A 25,754-nucleotide genomic window follows, 5' to 3' on the forward strand; every position below is an offset into this window, starting at 1 on the left:
TAGCTAGTCTTCATAACATCCCAGCTCTGTAGGTTGAAAGCAGCTATTAGCACACATTAGACAATCAATATCCTTAGCTAAGGGAATTAATAAATGTGTTATCAGTCAAGAGAAAATCAAAGATGGGAAATTCAAACTAAGGAAAGAATCAAGAAGGAAGAAGCACAAAATGCTCACTGCTCTCTCCATTCTCCATGGTGCTCCTGAAGAGTTAACAGCTTCTTTTTTTTTTTTTTTTTTTTTTTTAGCAACTAGAAGAATGTTGTTGTCATTTGTTGGGATGGAGAAGAGTGAGGCAGAAGCAGGTTTGGGGAGTTTGGTTCCAGAAATCCTAAATTTGAGATGTCTATTACAAATCCAAGTGAAAATGGTGAGTTGGTGGTTCAGACTAGAGGTCTGAAATTCCTCTAGTTATTTCAAAGGGACATTAAAATTGCCCTCCAAGATATGTGTGATCAATGGGGGTAGATATCATGTCTATTTCTTCTCTCTCTCTCCAAATATATTTATTTTTGGCATATATATTACCATGCACAAAGTAAATATTTTATGAAAACATGCTGACAGATTTAAGAAATGGACAATTTTCTCCTATAGAATACTAACTTCTTGAGCCCTGTACAGTCACATTTTTTCTTTTTCTTTTTTTTCTATTTCTTTTACTGCTGTTTGTTTTAAGAACAGAGTTTTCAGCCTGAAACACACCGATATCTAGACTGCATACAAACTTTGTGTGCGTGTGTGTGTGTGTGTGTGTGTGTGTGTGTGTGTGTGTGTGTACTTATGCAAGCAGGGATGCATATAGTAGAGCGGAAAATCCATGTTCCTCAAAATATTCCTAAAGGGCCCTATAAGCTGAAAACAATTATAAAAATTCAGGATCTCTATAGTCTCAGTGATACTAATAAACAATAACAGAACTGTTCTTTTAAATACAAAACTTAACACAGCAGAATCATTACAAGCTGTGGAGCCAACCATCCTAGTCAAAATCCAGGCTGCCTTTTACCATGTGATTTTAGGTAGGTTAGGGAAGTCTTGGTCTCAAAGTCCTGAATCCACAGGAGAGAGTGATAATTGCTATACTGAAAAGTTGTAAGATTACATGGTGTCAGGTAACACAAAGTCCCTGAAACACAGCGTATAGTGGGGCCCCTCCTCCAATTTGTTTCTTTTCTTCTTCCTCCTCACTTTCTCTGTTTTTCAGAAGAACTGGGCTAAATAACTACTAAGTGAAACACCAGATAAAATTTACTGTACATTGTATTTTAAGAAAAACACTAAATTATATAACATAATATTTTCTTATGTATACAGATTCTAATTTTTCTCCCCTTTTTGGTATTTAATACACGTAAATTGGTGGGGGAAGGGGCTAAATTCCTAATGAAGAAAATGGCAGTCAGAAACCAAGAGTATGTCAACAGTGGAGAACCTGATGCCACCAGTGAAGTTACACCAGTTACACCCGATGAATGACAGCTTTCTGCCTCGTGGCTGTGTTCTTTTTACTTACTGAGACACGATGGTACATTCTCAAGGATAGTGAACATGAAGTGACACAGAGAACACGCTGGATGTCCGATCCTTCTGACCATAGGTGCTGAAGCAGAAATAGAGTCTGATATGCCTATCAAAAAAGAAATTTCTTCAAATGTCAAATTATTTAGAAATATTCTTTTACTCAGAAGTGCTCTTACTTGTAAGAAACATAAAGAAAACGATTGTATAGATTTGACTAAACAGAACTTCAAATGTTTAGTTTAAAAATGTATGATCATTTTAATGATAGAAAATTGAAAAATAATTACAATCAATATGCCAGAGAAATATGAAAACCTAAATATGTAAAGAAATTAAATAACTCAATAAGAAATTAAGATTTAGTAAAACATGAACAACTGTTTCACAAAGGAGGAAATAGATTAATAAAAATAAAATCATTCCATTTTACTAAAAATCAGAGAAGTATATGTTAAAACAAAAATTAGCTTGTTATAAATATCAATAATATCAAAAATTTTTAAATAATATCACACAACATTGAAAATTGTGTGGTGAGTCACCTCTCTTACAGATTAAAGATAAAAGTACAGGTAGGTATAGAATTTCTGCAAAGCTCTTTGACAGCGTCCATCAGGATCATTAAATATGTTGATGCCTTATGATCCAGTTTTGAATTTCTGGGAATTTAGCATAGAGGAATAATAATCCAATACGCATACAAAAAAAGTATACATCAAAATGTTCATTATAACATTATTTATATCAGCCAAAATTTTGAATTAATTTAAGTGTCTAGCATTAAGAAAATATAGTGCACTCATTAGATATTACATTTATGAAAAATTCTTAATGACAAGAAAATATGCAATAATCTTAATGAAATGTACACTAAAAATACATATACAGTCTGGGCATGGTGGCTCACAGCTATAATCCCAAGACTTTGGGAGGCCAAGGTAGGAGGATCACTTGAGCCCAGGAGTTCAAGACCAGCCTGGGTAACAAAGTGAGACACCATCTCTATATAAAATTAAAGTTAAAAATTAGGCAGGCATGGTGGCATATGCCTGTGGGTCCAGCTACTCAGGAGGCTGAGGTGGGAGGATCACTTGAGCCTGGGAGGTCAAGACTGCAGTGATCCATGATTGTGCCACTGCACTCCAGAATGGGCAACAGAGTGAGGCCTTGTCTGAAAAAAAAAAAAAAAAAAAAACACCAAAAACATATATATAAACTATATATATATACACACACCTTCACACACTCACATATATATATATACACACACACACACACACACACTATGTCCTCAGCTACATAAAAATATATGTTAAAATGCTAATATCAAGAAGTGGAATTATGGATATTCTTACTACTTTTCTGTTTTTTTCCAAACTTTCTTATGCAACCACCTTTTACCGCTTGAGAATCAGAAAAAAAAAAAAGAGAAAGAGGTGCTTAGTAATCCATCATGATAAACGGTAGTATAAAGCATAGTTTGAGAAGATAATCAGAAAATTAGATTTAAGGTATAATTAATTCCACATTTTGACTGTTTATATGGCAAATGATATCTTAGAGCCCTCCTCAATTTGAATACTGGAAAATAAACATTACTGTTGTATTAAGTACTACAATTTTCTAGTTTTCCAGAGTCTGTTTTAAAATATGGCTTCCAGAAATGAACATAAAATTACATATGCCATCCGATGAATTCAAGGTACATTGAGAGCATGACATTCTAATATTCAGATAGTATACATGTACCAAGGAGGTATACGGCACCCTTTAGTCTGTTCTAAGGACTGAACTAATCACAAGTTCATTCTCATTTATCAAATTCTATCAAACTTTTATTTAAAGAAATAAAAATTTTAATACCTCTTCCATTATATCATTCCATTTCAAATGTTCAAAATGAGGTGCTAATGCTAAAACCCTTCTTTCTTCCAAGTGTTGTATGAGGCTTTTATATGCACTCTGAATCACTGTTTCATTCTGTAAAAGGAAGAAAACCATATAAAATATCTTAAATAAAGTATTTCCCAGCTGTAAAATATGAGACACCTGATGCAAATCAAAACCACAATGAGATATTATCTCATGCTGGTCAGAATGGCGATTACTAAAAAGTCAAGAAACAACATATGCTGGCGAGGTTGTAGAGAAATAGGAATTCTTTTACACTGTTGGTGGGGATGAAATTAGTTCAACCATTATGGAAGACAGTGTGGCAATTCCTCAAAGACTTAGAACCAGAAATACCATTTGACCCAGCAATCCTATTACTGGGTATATACCCAAAGGAATATAAATCATTCTATTATAAAGATACATGCATAAGTATGTTCACTGCAGCACTACTCACAATAGCAAAGACATGAAATCAACCCAAATGCCCATCAATCATAGATTGGATAAAGAAAATGTGGTACATATTGTCCCATGGAATACTATGCAGCTGTAAAAAGGAACAACATCATGTTCTTCGCAGGCACATGGATGGAGCTCGATACCATTATCCTCAGCAAACTAACGCAGGACCAGACAACCAAATACCACATGTTCTCACTTATAAGTGGGAGCTGAACAATGAGAACACATGGACACAGGGAAGGGAACAACACACACTAGGGCCTGTTGGGGGAATGGGGGAGGGAGAGCATCAAGATAAATAACTAATGCATGCAGGGTTTAATACCTAGGTGATGGGTTGATAGGTGCAGCAAACCACCATGGCACACATTTACCTATGTAACAAACCTGCACATTCTGCACATGTATCCCAGAAGTTAAAATAAAGTTAAATTAATTTTTTTAGTGAGACATTTGAATTCTACATGTGTTATAAGGTATACTAAGTAAAATCACCCTCAGATGTCTTTAGGACAATTTTTCTTAAGCTCTGATAAACATGCATATTTCCTCTTTGACAAATTAATTTTTATTTCAGAATATAATGAACTGTCTTGGTATTACAGAGCTTTCAAAAATATAGAAAACTAGAGAAGGTAGTATGAACCCCCAATCCTGAACAATTATCAATATATAATAAATCTATAATATTTATTGAGACTAATTTAAACAGTCCAAAGGGGGTGAGAAAAATAACTTCTTTTAGGGAAATACTTATAGATAATGAATTAGAAAATAATTTTACAGAAAATAAAATCATCAATTTAAAAAGAAAAGAAGGCCAGGCATGATGGCTCATGCCTGTAATCTCAGCACTTTGGGAGGCTGAGGCAGGAATATCACTTGAGCCCAGGAGTTTGAAACCACCCTGGGCAACATAGCGAGACCCCATTTCTATTAAAAATAAATAAATAAATAAGATTATTCTTAAGGAGAGACCAATCAAGACCCTAGTATTGCATTTTTAAGTCAGAGTCTGGTATTTTTCAGGCAAAATAGAGACTTACTGGTAACAGTACCTCTTCTCAATATGAAAATAAAGTCTAGCGGCCGGGCACAGTGGCTCACTCCTGCAATCCCAGCACTTTAGGAGGCCAAGGTGGGCAGATCACCTGAGGTCAGGAGTTCAAGACCAGCCTGGGCAACATGGTGAAACCCCATCTCTACTAAGAATACAAAAATTAGCCTGGCATGGTGGCAGGCACCTGTAATCCCAGCAACTTGGGAGGCCAAGGCAGGCAAGAGAATTGCTTGAACCAAGGAGGCAGAGGTTGCAGTGAGCCAAGATCACGCCACTGCACTCCAGCCTAGGCAATATATCAAGACACCAAAGGGAGGGAAGGAAGGAAGGGAGGGAGGGAGGGAGGGAAGGAGGGAAGGAAGGAGAAGTCTAAAGTTCAAAAAAAAAAAACCTGGGGAAATATTTTAATGACAGAATAAAAGTAAAGCAAATAACTAATCTAAAAGCATGACAAACATCTGTATGTCTTAATTACATGAAGGATGTTTCTCAAAACATGATAAATTTTAGTTTTATTGCCATATTGTACATTTAGAAGGCAATTTTCCAACCAAAACAAAAAACAAAGGCAGAGTTCCAATTTCAAAGGACAGAGATCTGCTATAAAAAGTAAAAATATGAATTATATTGAAAGATTATTTTTGATAAACTATCGAATGGCCTGCATCATCAGAATTAATTTCAAAATGTGAAAACTGGAACAAAACTAGATTCACTCATAAGATTATTAATATATTTTTTGATTCCCAAGTTTCATAACATAAATACTGCATAAACCTAATGTCAACTATACCAAAATAATGAGCCTATCATAATGCTTTGAAAATTCTTCAGACTTCATGAGTTTATGTTAAGGAATGAAATTATCTCATTACTTGCTTCTTTGTCAGTCTTCTTCATTTCTTTCTCATTAAGGGTCCTTCCTCCATGTTAGCCATCATTTCACTGCCTATATGCAACACACGAACCTCTAAACACATGGATTTCCAGTTAAATGCATTTCTTGCTTTCCAGGACCTGGGCAGCAGGACACCCTATGGCTAAATATAGAAGCTACAGACATACTCCTTTGGGGAAATCCACTGTCAACCTTTTATTCGTAAAGGAAAACCACTTCTTTACTTATAACGCTAACAAAAAAAAAAGTATGGGTTTTCCACACCAATAATTGCCTAATTCTCTCCAGACACCAACTGGGTGCCATACAATTTAATTCCATTCCGACACTAACTACCCTGAGTTAATGCAGGCCGCACAGGGTAAGGACTCAGTCCAACAAGATTGCCTCCCACTTCAGACACGAATCACAATGCCGGGCTTCACATGCTGACAGACCAGCTACAAATCCGGGGTTCCCTCCTCACGTTTGGTAATTTGCTAGTATAGTTCACAGAACTCAGGAAAAGTGGTTTGCTTGCTATTACCAGCTTATTATGAAGGATTCAACTGTGGAACAGCCAGATGGAACAGATGCACAGGGCAAGGTATGAGGAGAGGGGCAGGTGGCCCCAGTAACACCCTGGGTGCACCACCCTCCCAGGACTTCCCAACCTGGGGGCTGAACAAACTTCACTGTTCAAGAGTTTTTATAGAGCTTAATATCTAGCCCCTCTTACTCCCTTTCCCAGAGGTTGGTGGTTGGGACTGAAGCTTCCAGCCTCTGATGGCTTGGTCCTTTTGGTGGCCAGCCCAACCCTGAGGCTATCCAGGGGCCCCACTCTAGGTTACCTCATTAGGAAAAATTCAGATGTGATCAAAAGCAGCTCCTTACAAATAACAAAAGACATTATTATTACTCAAGAAATTCCAAGGGTTTTAGGAGCTTTGTGACAGCAACTGGGGATAAAGTGCAAATATATTTCTCATTATACCACAATTAGGTACTTAACATGAGCAAATTACTTCAATACTCCAAATATTCTTTTACAGAAGAGGTGATAATACCATAATTAGATATGAATAGACAGATATAATAATGCCACAGACCTTATAGGAGTACCCTGAGAATTAAGAGAAATTTAGGAAAAGGAATTGGCGTAAGTGCTTAATAAATGTCCATCATTATTATTGTTACCATTATTAAATGTATTACCTCTTCAGAGACTGCCTATAGTAAGTTCCATTAAAAATACAGAAAGTACATTGAGTCAGTGATTTTGAGAATTAAAACAAGAAATCAGGACAAAAAATGAGAGTTATTAATGTCAATTACCTCCTTCGAAAAAGTTTGGTTTCTGTCTGTGCTTTCCATAGTATGTGCATAAAGTCTGAAAGTATCAGATTCGTGCCCTGATGAAAGCACAACGTTGACTTTCATTCCCCAGGAATGTATAATTAAGAAGTTAAAAAGATACGTTTGTAAATCACTCAGGCCTTCCTCTGAAACTATCAGAAAATATGGGTAATGCTGTTCCAAGAATAACTTCCAATCTTGTGATAAGCATCCAGAAAACTCCGTTTGCACATCAATGTTAGTATTGTGTTGAAGGTGGAGAATTAAAGCGATTCTCAATGAAAGAAGTTCAGGAAAATCAAAATACGCATATTCAGCATCCTGTGGTGAGAAAAAGAAAAAAATACATCATTTTGAAATCTTCCTTTAGTGATTGTTAATTTTGTTGCTTACAGCACAAAGCCATATAGGACTTAACCCATGCGATCTAATTGTTTTGCTCAAGGGCCTTAAACTTGACTCATTTCACAAGTGTATGCCACAGGTCAAAATGTGGATTATATAGATTCAGGTCCTTTATTTGAGCAGGCATACACTACTACTTCACCTCTAATTCTTTTACTATCTATTTTCAAATAGGGATTAAAGTAGCAAGTGGATAGATGTATTTCATCTGAATTGAGAAGCTGATGTGAATCACTATTAGTAGATAAAAATGTAATGTTCCAGGTGACGTGTTTCCTCCCTAAATAACGTAAGTCTCTACTTAGCAAATCAAAATTTCTATTTTTCAAATTTACAAGAAAAAAACAACCCCACTAAAAAGTGGGCAAAGGACATAAACAGACACTTTTCAAAAGAAGACATACGGTCGGGTGTGGTGGCTCACGCCTATAATCCCAGCACTTTAGGAGGCCGAGGTGGGTGGATCATCTGAGGTCAGGAGGACGAGACCAGTCTGGTCAACATGGTGAAACCCTGTTTCTACTAAAAATACAAAAATTAGCTGGGCGCAGTGGCGGGTGCCTGTAATCCCAGCTACTTGGCAGGCTGAAGCAGGGGAATCGCTTGAACCTGGGGGAGGCGGAGGTTGCAGTGAGCCAAGATCATGCCACTGCACTCCAGCCTGGGCAACAGAGAGACTGTGTCTCAAAACAAAAACAAAAACAAAAGAAGACATACATGCAGCCAATAAGCATATAAAAAAAGCTCAGCATCCCTGATCATTAGAGAAACGCAAATCAAAACCACAATGAGATACCATCTCATGCCAGTCAGATGGCTATTATTAAAAATAATAAAAAATGACAGTTAAAATAACTCAACATCAAAAAATAACAGATGCTGATAAGGTTGCAGAGAAAAAGGAATGCTTAACACTGTTGGTGGGAGTGTAAATTAATTCAGCAATTGTGGAAAACTGTGGCAATTCCTGAAAGATCTACCATTCGACCCAGCAATCCCATTACTGGGTATATACCCAAAGAAATATAAATCATTCCATCATAAAGACACATGCACGCATATGTTCACTGCAGCACTATTCACAATAGCAGACATGAAATCAAACTAAGTCATCGATGACAGACTGGACAAAGAAAATGTGGTACATATACATCATGGAATACTATGCATTCATAAACAAGAATGAGATCATGTCCCAAATGCAAAAACAGAAATCCAAATACTGCATGTTCTCACTTGTAAGTGGGAGCTAAATCATGAGAACACATGGACACATAGAGGAAAACAACAGACACTGCGGCCTATTGGAGGGTGGAGGGTGGAGGGTGAGAGGAGGGAGAGTATCAGGAAAAATAACTAATGGGTACTAGGCTTAATACCTGGGTGAAGAAATAATCTGTACAACAAACTCCCATAAGACAAGCTTACCTATATAACAAACCTGCACATGTACCCCTGAACTTAATAAGAAAAAAAAAATCCGTTTTTAAATGATACTGACACTCTAGCCTGCTAGACTGTCATAATTTACAAAGAACCCTGACTTTTCTATAGGTATCAATCAAAACACTGCTTTCACTTTTAATGGTGCTAAAACTAATCCCCACCTCCAAAAAATCCTATGTATAAAGATTGAACAAATACAGACTAGAATTCTTAGGAGTAAAACAACAATTGCTTCTAGGAGTACGATGAGGGAATGGGCTCATAATATACTTTTGTATTTGGGTTGAGATTTGTTAAAATTGGAAGCCATTCAATCTGTACTTTTTAAAAACCATAATATAATACACGGTTGAGGATGTTTATATAGATCAATCCAAATAAAGACAGTGCCTCTATTGAATTTGCCATTCTACCGGAAAGTAAATATAATTTCTTATCAGTTTTGATCCTAAAGTGCTTCCTAGAATTTAAGCATACAAATTCAGAGAGCAAAGAAAGATTGTTGAGGGAAGTCTCCTCCTACCTCATGTTCCTAGGTGTCCTTAAAATAAGTATCTATTGTTGCAAATAAAAATTAATTTTAGCTATCAACTACTCTGACTTAATGACATTTCTAGAACATTATATTCAAGAACTGTAGAATATATATTATTTCCAAGAACACATGGTACATTCACCAAAATAGGCCATGTATTGGACGTCAAAACAAGTCCCAATAGATGTTTAAATAATTGAAATTATACAGAAATATTTTCTTCAACCACAATGGAATTAAATTAGAAATCAATAACACATCTAGAAAAAACAAGAATTTATACATTAAAACAATAGTTTTTTAATTTTTAAAATCATCCTTAAGTGACTTTATAATTGTACTTTTTTTTGGTAGAAACAGGATCTCACTTTGTTATTCACACTGGTCTTGTACTCTTGGCCTCAAATGATCCTCCCCACTCAGCCTCTCAAAGTGTTGGTTGTTATTACACTTGTGAATCACCTCACCTGGACTAATTGCACATATCTATGGAGTAAAGGGTGATATTTTGATATATATATATACAATGTATAATGATCAAATCACAGTAATTAGCATATTGATCACATCAGACAGAATTATTTGTGTGTGTGCATGTGTTGGAAACATGCCAAATCTGCTCTTCTAACTATTTGAAAAAATGCAATAAATTACTGTTAATTATATCCACCCTATGGTGCAATAATGTCCTCCAAGATCACCATGTTGCCACAAATGACAGAATTTTGTTTTTTATAGCCAAATAGCATTATATAGTGTATGTATACACCACATTTTCTTTATCCATTCATCTGTTGATGAACACTTAGTTTGTTTCCATATGTTGGCTATGTAAATAGTGTTGCAATAAACACAGGACAGCAGATATCTCTTTAACATACTGATTTCCTATCCTTTGAATATATACCTAGTAGTGGAGTTGCTGGTTCATATAGTAATTCCTTTTTGTGTTTTTTGAGGAACCTCCATACTGTTTTCCACAATTACTGAATTAACTCACATTCGTACCAGCAGCATATGAGTTCCCCTTTCTCTATATCCTTACTAGCATTTTTTTTTTTGTCTTTTTGACAATAGCTATTCTAATGGGGAGAGATGCTATCTTATTATGGTTTGGATTTGCATTTATCTGATGATTAATAATGTTGACTATGCTTTCATACATGTGTTGGCTATTTGTATGTCTTCTATTGAGAGATGCCTATTCAGCTCACTTGCCCACATTTTAATTGGATTATCTGTTTTTTTTTCTTTTGCTATTGAGATGTTTGAGTTCCCTGCATATCCTGGATATTAATTCCTTGTAGGATAAATACTGACAAATATTTTTTCCCATTCTGAAGGTGTCTCTTTACTCTGTTGATTATTTCCTTTCCTGTGCAGAAACTTTTTAGTTTGATATAATCCCATTTGTCTACTTTTGCTTTTGCTACCTGTGCTTCTGAAGTCTTCTCCATAAGCTCTTCACACTAACCAATGTCGTGAAGCATTTCCCCTATGTTTTTTTCTAATAGTTTCATAGTTTTGGGTCCTACATTTAAGTCCTTAATCCATTTTGAATTGATTTTTTAATATAGTGAAAGTGAGGGTTCAGTTTCATTTTTCTACATATGAATATCCAATTTCCTGAGCACCATTTACTGAAGACACTGTCCTCTCCCCAGTGAATGTTCTTGATATGTTTTTGTCAAAAATCATTTGGCTGTAAATATGTGAATTTATTTTTGGGTTCTCTATTCTGTTCCATTGGTCCAACTGTCTATTTTTACACCAGTATCATGCTGTTTGGGTTACTAGAGCTGTGTGGAATACCTTGAAATCTAGTAGTGAAATACCCCCAGCTTTTAAAACAACAAATTTCTAAATAATCCACCGGTCAAAGAAAAAAGAATCACAAGAGATGTCAGAAATTATTTCTAATTAAATGGTAAAGAAAAAACCATTAGATGCAAATTTGTGATATGTAGCTAAAACAGAGCTTACAAGAAAAATTTTACTGTTCATAAATAGAAAAGAAAAAAGATCTTAGCTTAAAATTTCAATTTATGAAGTTAGTGGAAAAAAGAGTAAGGAAAATCCAAGAGAAACAAATAAAGATAAGAGTAGAAATCAGTGAAATAAAAAAAAAGACAATACAGAAAATTAACAAAGTGAAAAAAGCTAGGTCTTTGAAAACATCAACAAAATTGATAAATCACTAACTAGATTAATCAAGAAGAGAGAAGACACAACTTAGCAATGTAAAGGATAAATGAGGGCAGAAGAAAATGGAAATTATCACAATAGAGAATCTGTGACGCTTTGTCACATACAGTAGATGATATTACGGCTTTCATACATTTTTTAAAAAGTTAACTCCTTCTTTTCCCTTAGCAGTATATCAGGTTATAGAATCAGATACAACAATGACAAATTACATTTTAATTTGTAAAATTATGTTATGATACTTATCATTAGAAAATAGAGGAATAAAAATCTGTCCTCATTTCACCAGATGTGAATTTCAAGTAGAGCAGTTGCTATTAAGAGTTGGTGTCATACACAGACACAGTAACAATCTGATCTCTCTTTCTTTTCCCCACATTTCCCCCTTTTCTTTTCAACAAAACCTCAGTCTGTGTAGAAAGAAGTAGGCATAGGAGACTCCATTTTGTTCTGTACTAGGAGAAATTCTTCTGCCTTGGGATGCTGTTGATCTATGGCCTTGCCCCCAGCCCCGTGCTCTCTGAAACATGTGCTGTGTCAACTCAGGGTTAAATGGATTAAGGGCGGTGCAAGATGTGCTTTGTTAAACAGATGCTTGAAGGCAGCATGCTCTTTAAGAGTCATCACCACTCCCTAATCTCAAGTACCCAGGGACACAAACACTGCAGAAGGCCGCAGGGACCTCTGCCTAGGAAAACCAGAGACCTTTGTTCATGTGTTTATCTGCTGACCTTCTCTCCACTATTATCCTATGACCCTGCCATATCCCCCTCTCCGAGAAACACCCAAGAATGATCAATAAATACTTCATAAAAAAAAAAAGATAATTCAGTTAAAATGTACTTAAGAACAAAATCATGAATAATATTAACATATTTCGGGACATTACACCAGTAACGTGCCAGCAAGAGTATAGTTTTTCATTTGAAAGAAGCTTAGCAGGTGCCAAAGAATAATCAAAAATTAACTGCACAAAATGACACTTGATTTAAGGGGATCATTATGTGATTATTTTACTTGGATCATATTTGTCAATCTAAACATTTATGATATGGCTGAAAAAAACTGAGAAATAAAAAAGTCCAAAACAACTATTTTTAGTTTGAAACTTGTTTCTAGAGATTGTTTTTTTCCCCCTATTTTGGTAGTGGAGCTTAATCATTTAAACCATAAGATACCTCCTCTTTAGTCAGGCAGTTGTTTTATTCACTTCTGTGGGAGGAGGAAACAGTAAAATTAAAGGTATGAATCACTGAGATAACATTTGTTTCTTTCAAATTTCACTGGGGAACACTTTAGACTGAAAGAAAGGATTCTTCTCGTCTGCTAAATATTTTACATCCTTAAAAATGAAATTGTGACTGGTCAGCAAAACAGACACTTGAAATGAATAAATGTGTCAGACTCTATATTGAAATATTAAATAATTATTTTGTCTTAGGCAAATGCTCATTTATATTCTGTGTAAACCGCTGTGACTTGCTATATACTTCCTGTTGTTTATTTCCCAAGAGCCTGCAAACTACTTGAAATGAGGACTTTAGCCTACTTTTCTATAAGCATGGAATGATTGCCATAGGGCTAGAATATAATTCATGCTCAATAATTACTTGTTGAATTATGTTTTTAATACTATAAGCCAATATTTCCCTAAATATGTTCTATTGAGAATTAGGCTCTCTAGACAGAAGCTCGTAAAACATTACCTCCATGGTCAAATAAATTTGAGGAACTACAAAAAAAAAAAAAAGAGTTGGTGTCACGTTTCTGACCAGTCCCCTCCTGTTATTGCATCACTGGTTGTCACTAGCAGCTAGCCAAAGTAAAGTCTTATTTTGCTATATTAGTCAGGATTTCTGCAGTGTATGTTTAAAAACTGGTTTAGAGTATCCAGGTGATGGGTATATGGTCCATGTATCCCCTTTTGGTAAGCTATAGTTACAATCTGTGTGCTTTGTAGCCTGCTACACAGAAAGCAGCAGATAATCAAGATTTAAGGGACACAGACAGCTGCCAATTCACAAAATGGGAGTGTAATGTGAAAGCTTTTTAGAGGGTTTTTGTTTTTGTTCTAACAAAACATGTTAGAACACGTTTTGTTAGAATATGTGTTGCTTTTGTAGTGTTCTTCTTTTCCTTAAGACAGGAATCAAGCTTACATATAAACTGTTGGTAATTTTAGTTTCCTTCTGTGTTATTCAGTGTAAAACTGCATAATTTGAAAATGAATGAAAAAATAAATATTTAGTGGCCAGGAACAGTGGCTCATGCCTGTAATCCCAGCACTCTGGGTGGCCAATGTAGGTGGATTGCTTGACCTTGGGAGTTGGAGACTAGCCTGTACAACACAGCAAGACCCCATCTTTATAAAAAATACAAAAATTAGCCAACCATGCTGCCACACACCTGTAGTCCCAGCTACTCAGGAGGCTGAGGTGTGAGGATCATTTGATCCCAGGACACAGAGGTTACAGTGTGCCAAAACCATGCTACTGCTGTGTTGCAGCCTGGGAGCTAGAGTGAGACCCTGTCTCGAATTTTAAAAAAAGAAAATTTAGTTTCTGTTCCAAAAAAAAAAAAAAATGAAAGAGGGAGCTAACTAACACTAACATCACTACAAGTCCTTAGGCAATAAGAGGAAAATAAGAGAATATTATAGGCAACTTTATGCCAAAATATTAGACAATTTAGATAAGATGGGCAAATCCCTTGACATATACAATCAACAAAACTGACAAAAGATAAAACAGAAAGTCTAAATGGCCCTATGTTTATTAAAGAAATTAACTTTTTTATCAAAAATTTTCTTCCAAGGAAAAGTCCAGATCCAAATGGTTTCACAGGAAAATTTGATATCATTAAAATCCCATTGTTCTTTTAAATAGAACTCGGCAAGCTGATTCTAAAATTCATGTGGAAATGCAGAGAACCTAGAATAGCCAAAGTTAAGCAAAGAAGAACAAAGTGGGCTTCAAGATTTACTATAAAATTACACAAATCAGGACATTGTGGTACTGGTAATTTGTTAAATCCTTTGATGGAACATAGTAGAAAAGCCCAGAAATGGACCTACACATATATAATCATTTGATTTTTGATGAAGAAACCAAAGCAATCTACTGGTAGAAGAAAAATGTTCTCAACAATGGATGCTGGAACAAATCAACCTCAATCTCCAGTTCACACCACAAACACACAAAAATTAATTCAAAAAATATCATAGACCAAAATGCAAAAGCTGAAACTACATACTTCTAGAATTATTAATAAATATAGGAAAATATCTTTGTGACTAAGAGATAGGCAATGATTCTTATCAGGATACAGGCACAATAACCATTAAAGAATAACAAATTAGATTTCATCAAAATTAAAATATCTGGTCATCCAAAGATAGCACTAAGAAAATGAAGTGGCAGCTGGGCACGGTGGCTCATGCCTGTAATCCCAGCACTTTGGGAGGCCGAGGCGGGTAGATCACGAGGTCCGGAGATTGAGACCATCCTGCTAACATGATGAAACCCCGTGTCTACTAAAAATACAAAAAATTAGCCGGGCATGGTGGCGCATGCCTGTAGTTCCAAGTACTTAGGAGGCTGAGGCAGGAGAATGGCATGAACCCGGGAGGCAGAGGTTGCAGTGAGCCAAGATTGCACCACTGCATTCCAGCCTAGGTGACAGAGCGAGACTCCGTCTCAAAATGAAGTGACAAGCCACAGACTGGGAAAATATATTTGCAATAATATATATGACAAGAGGTTGTATACAGAATATATCAAGAACTACTACAATTCAATATTAAAAAGATAAAGAACCCAATTTAAAATAGTCAAAAGATACGAGCAGATGCTTCACAAGTCATAGTATACAAATGAACAATAAGCACTTGAAAAAGTAGGCAACATCATTAGCCATTTGATAAATACCAATTAAAACACAGGGACATAACACTACACATCCACCAGAATGGCTGGACTGACCAAATACAAATGTTTGCAACTACACAGGGCACCAGAACTCTTATTCATTGCTGGAGTGAGTGTAAAGGGGCACAACTACCTTAGGAAAAGCTTTGGCAGTTTTATAAAACATATATTTCAATCACAGATATATGCACAAGGAAAATGAAAACTTACGTCCACACAAAGACTTGCATGTGAATGCACATAGTAGCTTTATTCATCTAGGCAAGATATTGAAAGAGACCGCTCAACAGAAAAGTGTCCACTCAACAAGAAAATGGGTAAACAAACCATGGCACATTTCTACAATAAAACCTTACTCAAAAGTGATAAAAGGAACAAAATACCACTGCACACAACAAAATGGATGCCTCTCAAAAATATTATGTTGAATGAAAGGTTTATACAAAGAGATCATACTGTAAAATTCTATTTATTAAAAGTTCTAGAACTTTGGGAGACCGAGGCGGGTGGATCGCCTGAGGTCAGGTGTTCGAGACCAGCCTGACCAATATGATGAAACACTGTCTCTACTAAAAATACAAAAATTAGCTGAGCATGGTGGCATGCACCTGTAATCCCAGCTACTTGGGAGGCTGAGAGAGTAGAATCACTTGAACCCAGGAGGTGGAGGTTGCAGTGAGCCGAGATCACGGCATTGCACTCCAGCCTGTGCAAAAAGAGCGAAACTCCATCTAAAAAAAAAAAGAAAGTTCTACAACAGGCAAAACTAAAGAAGGCAATAGAAAGGATTTAAACAGTGGTTGCTTCTAGGGGATAGGGTGAGGATGGACTGGGTACAGGCATGAGAAGATGTACTGTGGAACAAGAGTTTGGGTTACATGTGCATGCATTTGTCAAAACTCAATGGACTGGTAAATACTATGTACATGCCAAAGCTCGTTAAATGGTATTAGGTTGGAGCAAAACTTTTTGTAACATTTAAGATCTGTGCATTTTATTTCATGTAAATTTTACCATCAAAAAAACCTGCAAATAAGTACCGAACTCTAGTTAATGGCATGTATGATGAAGTGTTTCAGAGTTAAATGTAATGTCTACAACTATTTTGAAATATACCCCCAAAATAAAAGGATTGACAGGTGAATAAAGGCATGGATAAGCTTACAGATATATGAAGAAGTAAGTAAAATAAAATGTAATTGTAGGATTTAGATGGTGGGATATAGATATTTGCTCTACAACCTTTCAACTTATCTATATTTGAAATTTTATAATAAAATACTGAAACTTAAAGAATGGGCTTGCTGGTGCTTACCACAGGCTGAATTCTTACACTGACTATATAGAAAAGGAGGTAGAGTAAACCTACCCAATATACCCCTCAGCCCAGGCTCTATGCCTGATCTATACTGTGAATGTGGGAACATAGAGTCGAGGGAAAAAAATTTAATAAAATAAAAAATAAAGAATGGTTATCTCTGAGTAGTGAAATTATGGGTAATTTTTTCTTTTGTTAACCTGTCTTTTTATATTTTCTATGATGGCATGCTTCATTTTAGGTCAAAGACTCTTTAGGTTAAGAGATTTCAGTTACAGTCTTCAAAGGACTAAAATGACATCAATCATCATATATTACCTTGAAGAAAACTATGGCGAATTGTCCTCCATTACTCATAAGATCCACAAGATAGCATTCAACCAGATAGAAAAAGTGGAGATTCTGTCCCCACTTGAATGATTTTACACCCAGGCATGTGACAAGCAAGGAATCTCCATCAATCACAAAAAAATTAGATTCCACAAAATCATTTAATATGCTGGAATACCTAAAATAAAATCAAAGAGAATAAAAATCACAGATGTTTCACAGAAATGTTGTTGCTGTTGTTGTTACTATTATTGCATAAGCCACTATTTGTTGAGTACCTCATGCCAGTCCATGATGCCTTTTCAAATATCTCATTTAAGCAACTGTCCTTTATAAGAAGGAGATAGCACAATTACTATTTTATTAAAATAAAATTAGGCTCAGAGAGGCAAAGGAAATTATCCAATGCTAAATGGCAGAGCCAGGATTTGAACTTGAGAATATGATTCTAAAGGCTGTTATTCTGGATAAGGACATATATAACCCCCAGCTCCATGAATCTGATTGTTTTAGGAAACAGTCTGTTCAGTGACAGCTATGACAACTATAGGAAGAAGAGTGCGTTCCCATCATCTCCAAGCTGCTCCAAGATAAATAGGTTGAGTGATCATGTATATGTATACGGGTTAAGAGGGATGTGGAAACACAGAGCATACAATAGTATAGCTCCTTCTTTTTTACTTCACAGTACTTACCCAGCTTTTGGCATTTCATTCAAAATTAACTGTGTCATTTCCCTGAAAAATACTGCATGATCCTTTGACCCTAAAAAAAAAAGAGACTTTTTGAGCCATCAATATTTTACACAGCTATATAATTTAGTAATTATTAAGGAAATGAAATATAGATATCCAATTACTTTGTAACATTATTGAATCTGAATATCTTACAAGATTGTTGTTTTATAGGCTACAAATATCAAAGATTGAGAATTACCCATCGTTGCTGCTTCTTGGGCTACAGGGTAGAAGAGTAGAGCTGGAATTTATTAAATATGGCTGATTTATTTTGACACCTCTAAAATGGCTACATTTGATGTGAATGGCACCTCTGTAATAAAAGAAAAAAATAGAATTGCAGTTATTCCTAAAACAAAGAAATGGACCCAAAAAATATGGTTATAATTTCCACAGAGCAAGCAGTCTAGTAAATAAGCAAAGATTGATCAAATAATGATACAAAAAATTTCAAATCACAAATGTGACAAAAGGCACAGAGATGAGGGTGGCTTCCCTAAGGAATTAATGCATGAACTGAGATCTGAAGGAATTGAGTACTCCCTTATAGTTAATTTGCCCCCCAAAAAAGCAATAAAAAGTATTCTTGGCAAAGGGAACAGCATGTGCAAAGGCCCTGTGACAGAGGACAGTATGGAAAGTACGAGATTCAGAAAAGAAGTTAGTGCGGCTGCAGCAGAGGGTAAGACTGTGTCAGATAAGGTTAGAGAAAAAGGAAGCTAGGCAGTCTTTTAAGGAATTTTAAGGTGTTTTGTCTTCATCCTCAGAGCTAAACTCAGCCATTGATGGGTTTTAAACTGGTTGTAATTTGATTACACTTGCACTTGGTAAACATTACTCTATCTTTAGTAGAGAGAGCAGATTGGATGGGGAGGTGCATAAAGAAAGCTACTGAAATAGTCCTGTAGAAAGATGACGGTGGTTTGAGCTAATGTGGTGCTATTTAGAGCTGGAGAGATGTGGATTTATTGGTGGGCCATTTTGAAGATAAATGTGACATAGTTTGGCAATAGATTCCACATGGGAAGGGAGAGTTGGGAGTGTCACGGATGACTCCTCAGATCCTAGCAAGGACAAGAGGATGGATGATGGGGCTTGGACAAAGCACGCTGAAAGGTGGCCAGGTTTCTGGGCTAGAAATAGAACTATCAAGTCATTTGATTACTAAAGATAACTGAGGAAATGAGTATATATCACAGGTAGAAGAAATCACTGAATGCTGCTTATTAGTGACTCTGGGTCACTCCCAAAATAAGTTTCTGGCCACTCCTGATCACTCCCAAAATGAACTATTGGCACTCAAATCCTTGTCTTGGGAGGTGATTCTGGGAGAGCTCACTTCTTCACTTCATAGTAACCATAAAGAACAGAAGCAAAATATGGTTAGAACTCAACATTGCCACAGGATTGGTAAGTAGAAAAGTATTTATAGCCAAAGTAAGTACAGTCTCTGTGAAACTGAAGGGACAGAAAGCAGAATGCATTTATTCAACAACTATTGAATGAGCAAACACCTGCTGTGTGACAGACGCTGCCCTTGGGGTTGGGAGTACAGTGAAAAGGACAAAAGTAGGCTTTGCTGCACTCTAGGAGCTTATCATCTAGTGGAAAAACATTAATAAAATTTTAAATACTTAAAAGTTAAGTACTATTTAAAAAATAAAAGAGTTATAACGAATTGGACAGGATTGCTACAGACAGTATCTCCAAGAAAGTGACATTTCAGATGAGCCCTGAAGGAGTGAATGGAGTGGTCATTCAAAGAGCCCCTCCCATTTAAGAGAGAGACAGGTTAGGAAAGCCTAAAACAGCTTTTTTATTAAGCACTGTAATTTTTAAAATTTATAATATGAATATAAAAGTAAGGATCGTCAGATATAAAATACTGATCAGACAGAAAATAAACACCAAAAATGAAGACAAATAAATAAACAAACTAAAAAACATCAAAATATTCTAAAAGACATACTGAGAAAAAGAGATAATTTAGAAGTCAGAAGAGAACTTTAAAAAATTCCAACTAGAATTTTCATACAGAATCAAAGATACTGAATCTATGAAATAAGAGCTTGCATGCTGCTATTGAAAAGAAAAAAATACAGGAACAAGAAAGCACTCTTGAAAATTCAAAGCAAGATTGCAGATATAAAATAAATTAGTTTGCTGAACAATAAAACAGAATCCCAAGTTAAAAGACAGAGTCCAGAAAGACAATGAGATAGAAATAAAAGAAATATTAAGACACATGAAAGATTGATCAAAGCTTATATAATCCATTAAAAGGTAATCCTGGAGGACATAACTGGGATACCAGAATGAATGGCGAAAATAATTGAAAACATACTGTGAGAAAATGTAATTTAAGAAGACTGCCTCAGGGCTGAAGAAAAATACGAATCCCTAGATTGAAAAGGTTCTCCAAAAACAAAACAAGTTTGATGAAAAAAAGAGAAAGCCACAGCTAGATATATCCTGATAAAATTTCAGTACTCCAAAGATAAAGAGAAAATCTAAAGTCTGGCAAAAAAAGAAAGACATTTTAGCCACAAAAGAATCAAAATGAAAGAGGCATTAAAGTGAATAAGAACATGAGCTCTGAAACCAGGGTGCCTGGGTTGAATTCCTAACTGCACAACTAACTAGTTGTGTGGCCTGAGGCAAATTGCTTACCATCTCTGTTTCTGTTTCCTGTCTGCGAATTTGGAATAATATTATTATCCTAGGGTTGTCAAGATAAAATGTGTTCATACATAAACTGCTTAAAAAGCACCTGGACATAGTAAAAACTGATTAAAGTCAGCTTTTTTAACATTATGGCCAACATTGAATGCTCTGACATATGACCAATGTCTTTCATCTTCTTTAATGCTTTGAAAAGTCTACTGTAATCAAGTTTTAATTATATAGAATGCATTTCCTATTTGGATCTGATCACAAAACTTGACTCCATAATGAATACTATGTATACAGTTATGTTGTGTTTGTTTTTCAATTTTTAGACTCAATATATAGACAAATAACAATGAACTTAATTTATTCAGAGAACCAAAATGTAAATGCTTTGAACATTGATAATATATTAAAATAGCTAACCAATTTGAGAAGTACAAAGAGGGAAAAATGTTAGGAAAAGAGTAGGAATGCTATTATTATCATTTATAAAAAAAAAAAAAATAGGGAGCCCAGAAATAGCATTCGAAGATAATGTTATATACTAAATGTTTATGTCCCCCCAAAATTCATATTTTAAAGCCCTAAACCCCAGTGTGATGGTAATTGGAGATGGGGGCTTCAGGAGGTAATTAGGATTAGAAGAGGCCATAAGGATAGGGTCCTTATCTGATAGGACTGGTGCCTTCTTAAGAAGAAACATCAGAGAGCTCATACTCTCTCCCTTCTCCCTTCTCCCTTCTCCCCTCCACCGCGCCCCTCCCCCTTTGCTCCTGCTTGCTCAATCTCTCTCTCAGAACACAGCAACAAGGTAGTCATGTACAAGCCAGGAAGAGAGCCCTCACCAGAAAAGGAATCAGCCAGAATCTTGATCTTGTACTTCACAGCCTCCAGAATAGTGAGAAATAAATTTCTGTTGTTTAAGCCACCATTCTATAATATTTTGTTACTGCAGCTTTAGCAAACTAAGAGAGAAGATAAATCAAAAAATAAAGATTTAAGAAATAAAAGTTTTTAAAAAGAACATGTTTTGCAATGAAAAAAACACTTATCCGCTATTGTCAATACAAAGTGTAACCCTGATTAAGTAAATAGTACGAGAAATTTGTCTTTACAGAAGTAATCCAGTTCAAAAAAATAAAAGAAGAAATGAGGAATTTATATTTTCCTCATTTTGAAACATCTAATAAATTAATGGATCTAGATATTGAACATCAATGGATACTAACATCATAAAAATAGAGATAGCAAGACATTCTCTGTCTCTGAATGGAATATGCTGCCATCTATGTGAATTCTTAACAAAAGTATAAAAAATTAAAAAGAACTGATTATGCCTCTAATTTTAAGAACTAACATAGAATAGCGAGGGGAGACAAAGAGTCAGAGATGAAGAAAGAGAGAGAGAAAGAGGGAATCCTATAGATTAAAAAACAATACATTTATACACCAATTGTAATGTGAAGACTTTCTTTTGGATTCTGATGGAAGTTTAAAAAATTGAAAAAAAAAATCATATGTATTGGATCAGAGATATCAACTATCCACTAAAATTCATGCTCCTCCTTCCACATTTAAGAATTATCCCTGAGAAGTAGCTATCTGGCCAACGACTACATTTTCCCCATTCTTTTGCATCTGGAGATAGCCATGAAATTAGTTCGTACCAATGGAATGTGAGTGGAAGTGATAGCTAGACTTTTGAGAAGTAGGTATACCTTCTCTATTCTTCTCTTTTAAAAAGTTAGGTGCAAAGAATATTAAGACTCCAGGGAACAGTGGAACCACCATATGGAAGAAACTGGGTCCCTGAATCACTGTTGGGCCCACTGGCCAGGAAAATCTGCTTTGAACTCTTAGAAGGACAATATATATACATTTCTATTGTGTAATGCCACCGAAATTTAGAAGTTGTAATTGCTACAGAAGTTAGCATTCCCTTACTGCTACAGAAATTGGTACAAAAGTGAAATCCTGGCTGGGCGCGGTGGCTCACATCTGTAATCCCAGCACTTTGGGAGGCCGAGGCGGGCAGATCACAAGGTCAGGAAATCGAGACCATCCTGGCTAACATGGTGAAACCCTGTCTCTACTAAAAATACAAAAAATTAGCCGGGCGTGGTGGCAGGCGCCTGTAGTCCCAGCTACTCAGGAGGCTGAGGCAGGAGAATGGCATGAACCCGGGAGGCGGAGCTTGCAGTGAGCCGAGATCACGCCACTGCACTCTAGCCTGGGCGACAGAGCAAGACTCTGTCTAAAAAAAAAAAAAAAAAGGGAAATCCTTCCTATCATTACATAATGGTAATAATGGTATAGTGCTATCGTTCTCTTAATCTAAAAATCCATGAATTGCAAGATGCACCATCATTTTATGTACCACTAATTTTCTTAATACTAACAATTAAACCATAACATACCACAGGTTTGTAATTTTCGTCCTCATCTTAGATGTAAAAAGAGAAGATGCGGATTATAAAACCAATCAAACATGGTATGTATCTCCACCCTAATGGACAGATAATAGCCAGTGAGAAACTAGGCTTCTTGGGCTTGAAAGTTGGAAACCCAGGTGATGTAAAGCAAAATATCTGGTAAAAATCATCCCCTTCAAAACTAGGAAGCCAACCACATGCCAACAAGCCTGATGCTCACAGAAAAGTGATTGGAAAAGATTGATGGTCAATGTCTACAGTGTTTTAGTTGCTGTTTTTGAGGAGCTATGACCAAAGAGTGGGAAAGAGAAATGTCTTAAGAAAGAACTGGGTGGTATGAAAGCAGAGCTAGAAGGAAGAGAATTGGCTGGACATAGCGCCTCACACCTATAATCCCAGCCCTTTGGGAAGCCGATGTGGGAGGAGGACTCAAGGCCAAGAGTTCGAGACCAACCTGGGCAACAAAATGAGACCACATCCCTATTTTAAAAAGGAAGGGAAGGGGAGGGGAGGGGAGCGGAAAGGAGGAAAGGAAGGAACGGAGCCAAGAAATTTGGGTCACACAGGTGACAGCTTCTGTACTGCAAATAAAAAATGATAAGACCAAAAAAAAAAAAAAAAAAAAATTCTTGCTCAACAAAGACTCATAAAGAATTCTCAGTTAAACAGGACTTAGCCTTGCTGCAAATATTAGGTGGAGGTGTTACCTTCCCAGGCCAGACTATCATTTCAAATGAACTTAAGACAGATTATGCTAATTTGAGAGGGAATTAGGATGAAAATAGAAACTCTCTGGGTGTAATTAACGGCATAGGGAACTAACTAGAGCATCAGAAGCTGGATACATTTCTTAGAGAATTGTATTTCCAAATAAACTATGAGCTGCCTTAAAAATGGTTACATCAGTAAAACAAGCAGCAGGTTATAAAAAAGGGTTATATCAGTAAATCAACCAGCAGGTCTCCATACTTACAAAGCAGAAAAATGAGCCTGCAGCAGGGAAAACCACAGAGATTTCCACCCACATCAACATAGCCATGGATGATAATTTACATGGGTATTTTATTAAAAGCCATAAAGCTAATCATGAGAAGAATTTTTAAAAATATATAACTCATATTGGAAGTATTTCTTTCACAGGGAGTCGTTGGAGTCTGTCTAAAGTAGATAAAACAAAAAATTGATTTGTAAGCATATAATTTATAAGCAACCAAGAAAGAAATGTATATCTTTGGAGTGGTAACGCCTCAGGAGAACTAAAACTGTGAGACTAAGTATGAAGGGGAAAGTAGTAGAGAAGGGCATTTAATTTTTGTTTTATGTCTTTCTCTTCTGCTTCAAATAAAACTGATCAATTATGATCCAGCATACCATGGGGTATCATACAGCAATTACTAAGTAAGACTGACAGGTACCAATAAATCATGAACCGAGAAAAGCATACCAGTATGACAGCCAAAATATCTTTCAAAGTGTATGGATCTAGAGATAGACAGATGATGGATGGATCGATGGATGGCTGGTTGGATGGATGGATGATGGATGGATGGATGGATGGATGGATGGATGGATGGATGGATGGATGGATGGAGAGATAGGAGCTATAGACAGAAACTTGTTTCTTTGTAGAGTATCAGGAAGGATTCACACTAAACTATCCCCAATATCTTTGGGATAGAAGGGGAAGAGCCTTGGAAGCATAACTCACCCTCATTTATTTTAGTACCCTCAACTCTCAGCACCTGAGTGCCACTAAACTTCAAACTGCAAATCTTAGATTGAATGGTATGTTACTGCTTTCAGGAGAACACTCGAAATCATGAAGGTCTGTATGTCGTTGATGTTACGGTTTGGGCTTCTTACTGTGTCTTTAAAGGACTTGCTTCTGTCTGGTTCTGACCGCTTTTTCTAGCAGTCATTAGGAGCTTTCATAATCCTTAAGACCCCATCACGGACGATGTCAGCTTCTTTGATTATGGAAAACCTTGAGGAGTTTATTATAAATTTATCAATGTAACTTTGTAAACAAAAGAGAAGCGGGAAAAGAGAACGAAGTACCTTTCCAGGGAAATAATAAAACCTGATTTCCGCTATTAAGAGCTTAAATCCGGCCGGGCGCGGTGGCTCACGCCTGTAATCCCAGCACTTTGGGAGGCCGAGGCGGGCGGGTGACGAGGTCAGGAGATCGAGACCATCCTGGCTAACACGGTGAAACCCCGTCTCTACTAAAATAAATAAATAAATAAATAAATAAATAATTAGCCGGGCGTGGTGGCGGGCGCCTGTAGTCCCAGCTACTCAGGAGGTTGAGGCAGGAGAATAGCGTGAACCCGGAAGGTGGAGGTTGCAGTGAGCAGAGATAACGCCACTGCACTCCAGCCTGGGCGACAGAGCGAGACTCTGACTCAAAAAAAAAAAAAAAAAAAGAGCTTAAATCCAAGACGGAAAAAAGGGAAGCGGCTTGCTGCCTGTCAATGTCCAGGTTAGATTGGCTGTGCTCAGATGTGGTGACCCTTACTTTCTCCTCAGTACCCCAGATCCCCAGGCCCCCTCGGGTGCAGAGGACCCGTTAAAT

The 25,754-nt window shown here is 36.3% G+C and overlaps 1 protein-coding gene and 1 non-coding gene across 11 annotated transcripts in view; one reads left to right on the plus strand and one right to left on the minus strand.

Moving 5' to 3' along the window:
• DDX60L (DExD/H-box 60 like) overlaps window positions 1–25,754 on the minus strand; it is a 199,330-nt gene that overhangs the window by 95,858 nt on the left and 77,718 nt on the right. For 8 of the 10 annotated variants that reach the window (XM_063664272.1, XM_063664270.1, XM_063664271.1 and 5 more), the window contains 6 exons: window positions 18,277–18,390; window positions 18,036–18,105; window positions 17,329–17,518; window positions 7,155–7,496; window positions 3,388–3,504; window positions 1,517–1,630 (listed from right to left, as the gene is read on the minus strand). In XM_063664272.1, the coding sequence (XP_063520342.1) occupies window positions 1,517–1,630; window positions 3,388–3,504; window positions 7,155–7,496; window positions 17,329–17,518; window positions 18,036–18,105; window positions 18,277–18,280 (837 nt within the window). In that variant the 5' untranslated portion in view covers window positions 18,281–18,390. Of the gene's footprint in view, window positions 1–1,516; window positions 1,631–3,387; window positions 3,505–7,154; window positions 7,497–17,328; window positions 17,519–18,035; window positions 18,106–18,276; window positions 18,391–25,237; window positions 25,405–25,754 lie in introns of all 10 variants that reach the window. The other 2 variants (XM_063664269.1, XM_063664268.1) reach the window with 1 other exon arrangement.
• Window positions 16,991–17,121, plus strand: LOC129035969 (small nucleolar RNA SNORA51). The gene has a single exon (XR_008502444.1). It is a non-coding gene; the product is annotated as a small nucleolar RNA SNORA51 (small nucleolar RNA).

This window comes from Pongo pygmaeus, chromosome 3 (genome assembly GCF_028885625.2).
Source record: "Pongo pygmaeus isolate AG05252 chromosome 3, NHGRI_mPonPyg2-v2.0_pri, whole genome shotgun sequence".
Lineage (NCBI taxonomy): Eukaryota > Metazoa > Chordata > Mammalia > Primates > Hominidae > Pongo > Pongo pygmaeus.